Source organism: Pongo abelii, chromosome 1 (assembly GCF_028885655.2).
Source record: "Pongo abelii isolate AG06213 chromosome 1, NHGRI_mPonAbe1-v2.0_pri, whole genome shotgun sequence".
Taxonomy (NCBI): Eukaryota; Metazoa; Chordata; class Mammalia; order Primates; family Hominidae; genus Pongo; species Pongo abelii.
In genome coordinates, this window is record NC_071985.2 from 25275721 (window position 1) to 25288959 (window position 13239).

General features: G+C 37.5%; 1 protein-coding gene across 7 annotated transcripts in view; it reads left to right on the forward strand.

The window, feature by feature from the left end:
• Positions 1-9989, forward strand: part of WDR26 (WD repeat domain 26) — a 49450-nt gene extending 39461 nt beyond the window's left edge. For 2 of the 7 annotated variants that reach the window (XM_063716550.1, XM_003775419.5), the window contains exons 13-14: positions 1076-1261; positions 5266-9989. In XM_063716550.1, the coding sequence (XP_063572620.1) occupies positions 1076-1261; positions 5266-5291 (212 nt within the window). In that variant the 3' untranslated portion in view covers positions 5292-9989. Of the gene's footprint in view, positions 1-1075; positions 1262-1735; positions 4178-5265 lie in introns of those variants that run through there. The other 5 variants (XM_054519681.2, XM_054519670.2, XM_054519685.2 and 2 more) reach the window with 3 other exon arrangements.
• Positions 9990-13239: the final 3250 nt, after the last annotated feature.

Here is a 13239-nt window from a genome sequence, read left to right on the forward strand (position 1 = left end):
CCTGTACTCTCAACCAATACTCTCTATACTATGTGGCTAGTTTTTTGAAGATTAGTTTATTACAAAGAAAGCTGTAGGGGATTTTGATTGTTGTGGTCACTTCATGAGATTATAGTCTACAAAGCCATATCATGATGCAGATAAGGGACCATTGTCTACTCTCACTAGTAAGCTCTTGAGCAGGGCTGCCTGGATTTGAATCCCAACTTTACCATTTACTAGCTGTTAACCATGAGCAGACCGCTTAACCATAACCTATGTTTCAATCACCATTAAGAGGATAAGCAGGCAGGGTGCAGTAGCTCATGCCTGTAATCCCAGCACTTTGGGAGGCTGAGGTGGGCGGATCATGAGGTCAGGAGATGGAGACCATCCTGGCTAACACAGTGAAACCCCATCTGTACTAAAAATACAAAAAATTAGCCGGGTGTGGTGGCACACACCTGTAATCCCAGCTACTCGGGAGGCTGAGGCAGGAGAATCACTTGAACCCGGGAGGTGGAGGTTGCAGTCAGCCGAGATCTCGCCACTGCGCTCCAGCCTGGGCGACAGAGTGAGACTCCGTCTCAAAAAATAAGAAAAAGGATAAGCAGAATACCCATTTTATGGGGTAGTGATGAAGATTAAATAATATGCATTAAGTATTTGATACCTAGTACTTTGTAAGCACCCAATAAAGGTTTAGCTGTCATCTTCATTTTTGCTTCAGTATTCAATTTGGATACATTGCTTTTCTGTCACTTCCCATTTCCATAGAATTTATCACCATCTCTATCCTGGATTTGTTTATGTTCAAAGGCCTTGATTTGTAATTCTTCATTACTCATGTATTGACAGAATATTGCAGATAGTTTTTTTGTGTGTGACTTGATGAGAGCTGATCACCTTTAACAGGAAAAAAGTATATATTTGATTTAAACATTTTTTCATAAGGTAACATGTTGAACTATTCATGGTATATTTATTTTCCCTTTAAATTCTAGTAAAGAGTCCTGTGTGTAGTGAATGATAAATTTAAGATCAGTTAGTTGGTTTTATTAATGTAAAACTTTTCTCTGAATTACTATATGTTCAGATCACAAGGTTTACATCTGGCACAAACGTAGTGAACTGCCAATTGCGGAGCTGACAGGGCACACACGTACAGTAAACTGTGTGAGCTGGAACCCACAGATTCCATCCATGATGGCCAGCGCCTCAGATGATGGCACTGTTAGAATATGGGGACCAGCACCTTTTATAGACCACCAGAATATTGAAGGTAATACCTTTGTATAATGTTACTATGTTTTGTCCAAATGAAACATTGCTCAGCTTATTATGAACTTAAAGCAGTTTTAAGCAAGTTTATTTAAACTGTGGTATATGATTTCTCTCTTTTACATATTGTACCCTATCTCAGGCCACAGAAAGAGTTTTTAAGTAATCTAAGAGCCAATAGTGTAGTGGTTGTTTTGGGGGCACAGTGAAAAGAATAAGCTGGAATATGATACCTCATTGACATCCAGTTAGCTATTTAGTAGTTTCACTTTAAAAATCTTATTGAAAATCTTGCTTCATCATGCTACCTAAATGTAATATTGTAGGAAGCATTTTATACACATGAAACTAACCATACAAAATTTGAACAACTTTAGATATTAAATATCTTGATTATGGATTTTACTCTTTAAAAAAAAGTAAACGTCTGTTTGCACCATGCATCATACTAACATGAGTTGTGTTTAATGGATAGGGAAAGAGAAGAGAGAACTAAAATTGATCATGTACCTGTGTGCCAAGCAGCATGGTAATCCCTTTACATATACTGTCTTGCATAAAGTCTTCATAGTCCTATAAGGGAAGTATTTTTATCATTATTTTTAGAGGTAAGGAAACTGCAGCATGGCAAAACTAATTCACTTGTTGAGTGCCATCAGGTCTTCAAGTCTAAGTCTGAAAGGTTTTTTCCACCATTTTGAGATACTTGGGGATGAAGAAAGGCCAAAATATAAGGCTAACAGTTAAGGCCAAAAACTTAATTGAACATGATATATCAGTACTACAGCAAAGAGATAATGAGAAACTTCATGTAAATGACTCTCTCTTAAGTAGAGCACGTAAAATGTTTGGTTTGCTTAGAAGGAAGCAGTTTATATATAAACAGATTTTTTGTTAAGCATGTCCCACCTAAATTTTTTTTTTTTTTAGTGAGAAAGATGACTAATTGCTCTCAGTTAAGTGATTCTCTGTGGAGGAGGGTTATCGGAGTAGCATGTATGGTTTGAAAAAGCATATTCCGTACACTTTTATCTTTGTGGTACAGACTGTAGAAGGCTTGGCCACATCTTACTGGCGGGTAAGGATATGCAATCAGAGATGAGAATACAAAACATGAAGAGCACACGAGTCAAAAAGTTTGAGAACTACTGTTAATTTGCCCAGAACCTTGAAGGGCCTTTTTGTATTTATAGATCACTACCTGACATTCTAACATTCCTCTAGGAAATCAACTAAGACCAGAAATCTTTACCTTCTTGTGTTGTCTTGTTTGGGTTTCAACCAAAGGCCTACAAACCCAAAGTCTTTGTAGATCTGCAACTGTGATTCAATCTGTGCTTTTCTCATTTTATTAGTCATTTGGGAGTTATTTCTTCAAATAAACATACTTGGTTTAAAGAAGTAGGAAAATACTAGGTATGTAGTAACAGATTTACCCCAGAAAAGGATATGTTTTCTTTTCTTTTCTTTTTTTCGAGACGGAGTCTCATGCTCTCTCCAAGTCTGGAGTACAGTGGTGCGATCTCGGCTCACTGCAAGCTCCGCCTCCCAGGTTCACGCCATTCTCCTGCCTCAGCCTCCCGAGTAGCTGGGACTACAGGCACCCACTACCACGCTCAGCTAATTTTTTGTATTTTTAGTAGAGATGGGGTTTCACCGTGTTAGCCAGGATGGTCTGGATCTCCTGACCTCGTGATCTACCCACCTCAGCCTCCCAGAGTGCTGGGATTACAGGCGTGAGCCACCACGCCCAGCCAGAAGAGGATATGTTTTATGCCTCCATAGCAATGGAATAAGAGTGTGCTGCTATTTGGTGAATCTGACTAATGTAGATCCTCACTTTGGTGAGTGAGCCAAATTTTGGCTGATTTGTAGGATCTGGGTCCAGTTCAGCAACTCTCCATTGTGCTTTGGCAACATGGGTATAGCCCTAAAATGATTTTCATTTTCACCTGAAATAGAAAAAACCGTACTTGTATAACCAGATGTTTGGCTATAATGTCCTTTTCACAAGTTATTTTCTGGAGTATTCCCCCTCCACCCCCAAAACACTTTTTCTAATTAAAGTAATACCTATTTAGAATAGAACTTATGAAAAATATAGATGAGGCTAAAGAAATCAATATTAAAAAATCAAAATACAGCCAGGCATGATGGCTTGCACCTGTAATCCTAGCTACTTGGAAGGCTGAGGCAGGAGGATCCTTTGAGTCCAGGAGTTTGAGGCTTCAGTGAGCTACGATCATGCCACTGCACTCCAGCCTAGGTGACAGAATGAGACCCTGTCTCTGAAGGAAACAAGGAAAAATGTAGCACAGTAAAATACTATAAGTCATTTAAATAAAAATATTTCACTCAACTCCATTTCAAATGGGAGAAATTTTAACAGTAGATTTATGGACTGTAAATAAAATAAAATTTTAACAGTAGAATTAAGTGTTGTTTGTTTTTTATTTTTTTTTTTTGAGATGGAGTTTTGCTCTTGTTGCCTAGGCTGGAGTGCAATGGCGCAATCTCGGCTCACCACAACCTCCGCCTCCTGCGTTCAAGCAATTCTCCTGCCTCAGCCTCCTGAGTAGCTGGGATTACAGGCATGCATCACCACGCCTGGCTAATTTTGTATTTTTAGTAAAGATGGGGTTTTTCCATGTTGGTCAGGCTGGTCTCGAACTCCCGACCTCAGGTGATCTGCCTGTCTTGGCCTCCCAAAGTGCTGGGATTACAGGCATGATTTTTTTTTTTTTTTTTTTTTTGAAGGATGCATAAAATGGAATAGGACGAAGTACCGATGCATGCTACAGTATGAATGGACCTTGAAAACAATATGCTAAGTGAAAAAAGCAGGACACGAGACCACATATTGTGATTCCATTTATATGAAATGGTCTAGAATAGACAGATCTGTAGACAACATAGATATAGTGATTACTTAGGGCTTGGGGGAAGTGTTTGACTGCTAATGAATGTTGAAAATGTTCTAAAATTGATTGTTAATGATCGCATAATTCTGTGGGTACACTAAAAACCATTGATTTTACACTTTTCTTTTGTTTTTTTTTTTGTTTGTTTTTGTGTTTGTTTCTGTTTTGAGATGGAGTCTCACTCTGTCGCCCAGGCTGAAGTGCAGTGGTGCGATCTCAGCTCACTGCAACCTCCGCCTCCCGGGTTCAAAGTGTATACTTTAAATGGTTGCATTGTATAGAATATGAATTATATCTCAAAGCTGTTATACACCCCCCCAAAAAAAAAGGAGTAGGATGACACTGTAGAATTTCAAACTGAGCAACCAAAAGGAAAATTAACAACTCCATAGTTATAACACGTTATTTTACCTTACACTGCCAGATCTTTCTTTCCTCTTTACTATTGTAGCTATCATAAAGATTTATCTATTCTGCTAACTATTTCAAGGTTAATTTTAAAAGTATGAGATTCTGAGGCTAGGCACGGTGGCCAGTGCCTGTAATCCCAACATTTTGGGAGGCCAAGGCAGGCAGATTGCTTGAGCTCAGGAGTTCAAGACCAGCCTGGGCAACATGGCGAAACCCTGTCTCTACAAAAAATACAAAAAGTAGCCAGGCATGGTGGCATGTGCCTGTAATCCTGGCTACTCAGGAGGCACAGGTGGAAGGATCACTTGAGCCAAGGAGGCAGAGGTTGCAGTGAGCCCAAATTACATCACCAGCCGGAGCAGCAGAGTGGGATCCTGTCTCAAAAAAATAAAAGCATGAGATTCTAACATGATTATTCACTTGGGTTTCTTCAGTATTCAAAATCATGAATTTAGATCGTAATATATGGTCTAAGACATGATACAGACACATTGTTTTAATGAGTATGATGAAAGTATCAAGAATTTGCTTTGATTTTTTAATGTTAGTATAATTTTGTAGTGTCATAATGCTAATTTTGAAACTTTCTAACTGGTAATTTTTTTCTCTCCTTCCCCTCTTTTTCCTCCCCCCCCCTCCCCCGCCCCAAACATTTCATCTTGTCTTCATTCAGAGGAATGCAGTAGCATGGATAGTTGATGGTGAATTTGGAGCAGACGACTTCTGTTTAACTTAAAATTAGTCGTATTTTAATGGCTTGGGATTTGGTGCAAACAAACATGATTGATAGCTGGACAGACATGCTCGTCATGAAAAAAGAACCATTTCTGAAGCCCGATTGGGGCCAAACATTTACACCTTGCTTCATAGTAACCAGTTGAGATGAAGCACGTCGTTAGAACGTTGTTGGACACCATGTTGAATTATCCCCCCATCGGTTGTGAAGAACTGTGCTACATTCAGGCTTACCCATTGAACTCAGTATATATATTTTTTTCCTTCCTGTCTTTTGTCTGGCAGGATACCATTCTTGTTGCTCTTCTGTGTAATGAAGTTTAAATGCTTGTTTGGAAAACTTTATTTAACAGTTTAGAAGGCTTGATAGAAAGAGTGCATTAGTCTGAAGAGTATACATTGGATAGGAAAGAATTTCCTTCTTTTGTTTCTCCAAATCTTTCCGCCTTATTTAGCTTGAGATCTTTGCAGCTTGGTTCATGGATTCTAGCCTTGCCCGTTGCGCAGTATATACTGATCCAGATGATAAACCAGTGAACTATGTCAAAAGCACTCTCAATATTACATTTGACAAAAAGTTTTGTACTTTTCACATAGCTTGTTGCCCCGTAAAAGGGTTAACAGCACAATTTTTTAAAAATAAATTAAGAAGTATTTATAGGATTAAAGTGACTTCATTTGTATACATTTGGAATCTAAACCAGCTTAAAAACAGTTTCCTCAATGACTTAGATACACAGTATAACTGATGCTCTTCTGGAATACCACATGAGACATGGTCAGAGACAGCGCTTGGAAGGACATTACACAGGAAATTCAGAGTAATGCTTTGAAGATTTCCCCCTTTTGTTTTATTCCTGAAGGAACATCAGTACCCGATCTTGAAGAAATTCAAGATTCAAAAAGAATTTTAAATACACCAACATGAGAGATCAGTAGTCAGTTGGTTTTCAGTAAAGCTTTTTCCAAGTTGTTCTCAACTTAGGAAGTAATTTTGGTGTGATCTAGCAAAAGAGTAGAAATCAGCAGATACAACCACTTTGGAAGTTTATAGTATAATTGAAATTATTAGAAGAATTCAGCAGGTTACAGACATACTTAAACTGGGATTAAAACCTCATAGTCATTTCTCTTAATTGCCCTTAATATTTTGACATATAGGGATACTTAAATTTAAAGAATATTTCTTCTCAGTTTTTTCACATATTGCCATACTGAACCTCATTCTAAACTGGTGCTGTGGATAGTCTTTCCCTCTCCCCTCCTGTTTTAGTTTAAGGAAAGGTTTCCTTCATGGAAAAGCACTTTTAATTTTGAGAATTTCACATTTAAAATAAGCCAGAAGCCTGATGTTCACATTGTGCTTTTAAACTCCGTAACAGCTGAATACAACATAACATAGTCTCCCTTGAAATTCCCTCCCTTTTTCAGTAGAGGATAAAAAGGGTGACTCCAGCTGTTGGAATGAGAATGGGGATACCCCCAAAATAAGATTCTGGTGAAGATAAAGTCGTGTACTAAGTTCCCCTTTAGGCGTACCCAAGTCTATAATATAATTATGATCATGAATAGACTCCTCCAGAATCCACAAAGAGAACAGGGCTTGGATGTCAAAAATTCTTCCATTGTGGGGTAGGTGGTTGGGGATGGGAGAAAGGGAAAAGTCAGGGAAGGGGAGAAGAAAGAAAAACACATTTGGCCTTAAAATAGCTTGCATTCTCCCAGAAGCCCATAGTAAAGAAAATGACAGATCGTGGTCAGCAGACTCTTATCAAATTGGTATGTAAAAGATTTCTTCAAGCTCCGTTTTGCAGAGACCACCACTTAGAGAATCAAAAAATTCCTGTTTTGATACTTATAAGTTAAAATATATGTTACAGTTTATCTGGTACTTCATTTTTCTTAACTAAAACTACTTTTTACTTTAAGCTTGAATAAAAATCATCATTGGTAACTGTATGTAATTAAGTGGCAACTTCTCTTTACCTCAGTATAGTTAAAAACCATTCATATTTTAAGTGATTCATGTATACCCTGAAGCCGTTAATACACCCCAGTCTCTACGGTAACATCACTAAATGTGGGCATAGAAACTCCACGGCTGTTTACAAATTTGGTTACAGTGTGCTATGGTGCATTTGTAACACTCAGATTTGTGCCCATTCAGGGGCAATTTGGCACTCAGATTCTACTCTACTTCACCTAACCACCCCTAGATCTGAGTTTTCAGAGTGCTTCTGAAGTACAGTTAAAAAACACTTTTTAAAAAGTGGAGTAAAAGTGAGGCACATTTTACAAGAACATAACTCCTATTAAAACGGAGTAACAACTATGCAAAGGTTTCTATAGCAGCTAGGTGAGTTTGTTTTCCGGGTCTGTCTTAACTGGCAGCTTCCTGTATATACTGGTACTTTGCTGTGCCAATTTGCTGTAAACGTCTGTTTCATACATTTGCCATGCAGTGACTGTGCTAGAAAGGTGAAATAAATGGTAAAGAAGCCTAGGATTTTATGGTGTAAGAAACTGATCGAAGGATTTTCTGATCCATAGCTATTAATTGAAAACTTCTGATAGTGCTATAGGCTCTATAGTAGGCTTAAGAGTGAGTCTTACACTACGAAGCCAGCCACAAGATACTAACAAATGTATAAATTGAAAAGTACCAATACTTTTTGCACATAGATCAAAATAGAGTGGAGAATTTGGGCTCCAAAAATCAGGTTAGTAGGCTCATTTCCATGTGCTTAAAAATGTTTTTGTTGTTATGCATTGATTAAGGGCTAGAGCAAATATAAAATTAAATGTCTTTTTCCTCCAAATAATTGGTTATTAATGGTAAAATGTTGGACTTGGGGATTACTGAGATTAGTATGTGGGTAGTAAAGAATTGGAGTGGGAGTTAGTGGGGAGGGATGACAAAGCTTCAGCTTTGGTTTTTGTATTTTATTAGTCTTCATAACAGCTACATTTCTGTTGCTCTTATTGGCCAGATAAATGTGTTATATTAAACCAGGTAAGTATTTTAAACAGAACATTTTATTTGCATATATCCCTATAAATTGGCCCATTTTATTGGGTGGGGGGATAAAAAAGGGATTCCCTAACTTTATATAATCAGAATATCCTGCAATTGAAAGGAGAAAAAAATCCAATTTTGTCAGTATTTTCTTAGTATGAAAAAAAACAGAAGTAGTAATATGGTGAATTTTATTATTAGGAGTGTTCTGCCTCTAGAGTGGCATTCCATGACATTAATAGAAAATCCTTCTTTCCCACCCTTCCCCATCTTGAAATTTTCTTTTTTAGGATGTTGGTTCCTGCAAACAAGAACTGACCCTATCACCTCTGCCTCACAGTGGGTAAATATATCGTACATCTCTTGAAAGGGAAAATATCCATGTCAGTTTCTTTCACAGTAGAAGAATGGCTGCTTTTGAATGGGGAGGAAAGAAGACATTTTTCTTAATATCCTTTTTGTCCCATCTCTAAAATGTATAAATATTTTGATTTGGTTTTACTTTCTCATTCATAATTTAGCAACTCTCCTTTTGGGTTGCCCTCCAACACATTACTTCCATTTCAGAAACCATATCTGATTTAATATAAACTGCTAACTTAAGAAGAGGTGAATTTGCATTTACACTTAGACACTTTCTAAAAACAGGGTGAACTTAATTGAAATTTTTCAGTGTTGTTAAGCTATTGTTATAGTAGCTGCCCTATAGTTACAAAAATAAAAACTATAAAAACCCATCCCCTATCTACTTAATCCAGATAGCCTGGATTTAACAAAACTAATAGTATAAAAATGTGTGTGTGTGTGTTCTGTGTGTGTGTGAGAGAGAGAGTACGTGATTCATTAAAAAGTCCTGGAAACAGCTGTTCTAGGATCTTGTCATTTTTACTAAAAGTCTCGTGCACATGTGAAGTGCCCTCTGAGTTTAAGGTTTGGTTAATACTGGTATATTTTTATAAGATTGAAATTGTGTCCCCATCTTTAACTTAAACATTTTCGTTATCAGGGTCAATGTGCTAGAACTGAATTGTAACATTTTTAGGCACAGATGGAAAAAAATGTTATTGGCTCCTTGAAAATGTGTGTGTGTGGCGAGGGGAATAGATCCACAAAAGCATGTATGTACTTACAAACCAAGCTGTAGAGATCAAGAAAAGAACTTAAATGTTGATCTCAAGATTTCTAAATTGTCAAGATTTACATGGCATTGTGGTGGAACTAGTTAACACTTAGAGCTTTTGGTATGTAATAACTATTTGCTATGGACTGATTAAATGTTTCAAAAGATTGTGTTCTTCAATTTTGGTGGGTTTTGATTTTTGTTTTTTTAACTGCCTCTCAGATTATATTTACTTAGTTTAAATTTCTTTGCTTTATTCATTAAAGTATAAAAACTTCAGGTCTCTGATATTTATTTTCACTTGTTTACTAATTATTTACAAAACACCCTTTGTTGACTTTTATTTTATAAATGTGTAATGTATTAAACGTCTTTAAATTTTTGTTCAACTGAAACTACATTAACTTTGATTTGCTTTACTGGGATTTTTTTTAAAGACACCTTTTCCATGTCAGTGCGCAGCACTTAACCAGTCGTTTGTATTCCCTTTCTTTCAATCCAATAAACAGAATGAATACCTAAATAATTCTTGGTGTGTTACATCTCCTAATATCCATTAATCTGAATGTTTAAGTAGTACTCTTTTTGCCTAAAACATTTGCTGAATTTTTATGTATTTTAGAGAGAGTCTCACTATGTTGCCCACACTGGACTTGAACTGCTGGGCTCAAACTATCCTCCTGACTCAGCCTCTCAAAAGGGCTGAAATAATAGACACAAACCATCATGCCTGGCTATGATTTGCTGAATTTGCCTTCCATATATGTACCTAGAGTTTGTGAGTGATAGCTAAAGTCAGTCTGTTGGGATCATCTTTTTTTTTTTTTTTTTTTTTTTTTGAGACGGAGTCTTGCCCTGTCGCCCAGGCTAGAGTGCAGTGGTGCGATCTCGGCTCACTGCAACTTCTGCCTCCCGGGTCAAGTGATTCTTCTGCCTCAGCTTCCCGAGTAGCTGGGACTACAGGCGCCCACTACCACGCCCAGCTAATTTTTGTGTTTTTAGTAGAGACGGGGTTTCACCATATTGGCCAGGCTGGTCTCGAACTCCTGACCTCGTGATCCACCTGCCTCGGCCTCCCAAAGTGCTGGTATTACAGGCATGAGCCACTGCGCCTGGCCTGGGATCATCTTTTTAAGGGCCATTGTGCATTCATGGATAAACTTAGAAAAATTTTAGGAGTATTTGCATTTCAAAGGAATTGCATGCCCTATTTTGTTCAAAAATAAAGTTCAAATGTGAAAAATAAGTATTTGGCAGCCAACTAATGGTGAGTGTAGCTGTGAGAGGTATTACTTCCATAGCTCACTGCTTAGAAAATCATGGTTTGCAGCTTCCTCTGATTAACAGGAAAGAGAAGGAAGAAGTTTTTCTACTTGTTTTCTTTAAATACAGCTGTACTTTAACAGCAGATTTAGCTAATTTAGTCAGTTTATTCATCTACATTTAGAGTTTCATGCCAATTCCCAGGACCAGGTATAGAAATTTTCTCAGTCTTAACAAATCTAAGAGTACAGATTTTTATTTGAAATACAATCTGGCGGGGCACAGTGGCTCACGCCTATAATCCCAACACTTTGGGAGGCTGAGGCAGGCAGATCACCTGAGGTCAGGAGTTCAAGACCAGCCTGACCAACATGGCAAAACCCCGTCTCCACTAAAAATACAAAAATGAGCCGGGCGTGGTGGCGGGCACCTGTAGTCCCAGCTACTTGGGAGGCTGAGTCAAGAGAATCGCTTGAACCTGGAAGGCGGAGGTTGCAGCGAGCCAAGATCGCGCCATTGCACTCCAGCCTGAGCGACAGTGCGAGACTCCATCTCAAAAATAATAATAAATAAAATACAATCTAATTCTCTTCCACTTAAGCAAAAGAAAAACTGGTATTTTATTACATCATTTAATGACTTCTCTTTTCCAAAAAAATCTAAAACTGTTAAGATTCAACAAACAGAAGTATTCCCCTCATCATATCACATCGTTCAAGAATCTTTGTTGTTGGTTTTGTGGCAGTAGGCTCTTCTCCCTTAAACTTGATTAGCCTACTTAAATGAGCTTGCTATATATGAAACATTCTAGTCAGGTACTTAAAGTTATTAAATCAGCATGTAATTATAGCTAATGTGGGAATCAAAGGACAAATAGCAAATTTTCAATCGAGTTTATTTTGTTGTGTTTTGTTTCTTGTTCTCAGATGAGACAAGTTTTAACTTCCCTTTCTGATGTGAGTAGTGGCTTCCTCGGTCATGATATTAAAGTTGGTGCAACTTGATGTACATTAGTCCCTCCTATATGATTTAAGACTTTAGAATTCTTTCATACGCTCAGGAAAGACATTTAAGACAATTAGCCATGGTGATAGAACAGATCTAGAATAAAAGTGATTCACTGCAACTTTAGCTTATTTTTAAAAACATAAGAAAATGAATGAATAGGCTAAATGAATAACATTTAGCCTATCCATTTAGAAAAAAAGCCTGTGTGGCTTTTTTCCCTACTGTTTTGAATATAAGAAATAGAGCTACACATTGGATTGGAAATTGTATTCCAAGTAGTTTCCAAATGTTGAGTAATTTTCCCTCATCCCCCATAGCTGAAGAATACCAGTTTGTGTCCTAAGCATTCAGAAAAGGGATCCCTAATTTTATTAACATCAACAAAACTTTCTGAAAATCTTTTTTAAAGAACAGGCAGATGCACTTCTGATAGGAAACAAAATATATTTTGGATCTATATGCTATATTCTGAAAAAGCAAATAAACTTTAGATGAACATGCCTGAACCTTTCACAGGTAAATATGTTTAAGTGGGCTTTTTTGTCCCATTAATGGATTTGCATGAAAAGACCTTTTCAGTAAGTTTCTGTTAACTTGTACACAAACTAAACAACTAACTTGGTTTTCCTTTTTCTTTCTGTACTTCCTCTTAGTAAAAGTAGACAATTGGAGTGCCTGTTAGATGCCAGGCACTAAGCTAAGCATTTCACATACATTATTTAACTGTCTACTGTAAACAAGTATTACTGCCCACTATTTTCCAGGTGATAAACTCAAGCTTGAAGATATAACCTGTTATTCCACAGCCTGCAATTTTAACCTCTAAATCCAAATGCATGTGAGACTCAGTTGGGGGCTTTTCTAAGTTTCAGATTTCTGAAGCACCTTTCAGATCTCAAATCAAAAGGGAGATCTGGAATTTGTGTGTGTTAACACTCCAGGTAATTTTATTTTTAAGTTTTTTTATGTAGAGACGGGAGGGGGGGGTCTCACTTTGTTGCCAAGGCTGGTCTCGAACTCCTGGCCTTATGCAGTCCTCCCACCTTGGCCTCCCAAAGTGCTGGGATTATAGGTGTGAGTCACTGCTCAAGACAAGGTAATTTTATGCTGTCAGCCTGGTACCAATTCATTTGTTGGTGTTTGAAAACCACAAGACCATAATGCTATGTTACATCAGTGAAAAGAACAAAAAGCAGGAGCAAGAAGGGCATTCAGAGGAACTAACCACATTAATTTTACACATACACCTATTTGGTTATTGAGCAACAAGTATTCATTTGGGTGCTTACTGTAGGCCAGTCACTATGAGTGTGAGCCATTTGTATGTATTCTCATTTAAATATCAAAGTAGCTTTGTGGGGCAGATATGCTAATTCTCATTTTACAAATGAGGGAAATAGGCTTTAAAAGGTATACGTATGAAGGAGCTGGGACTCAAACCTAGGTGCCTCTGAGCTCATGTTTTTAGTCACTACACCATATAATATTTCTTTGGTGTCTATAGA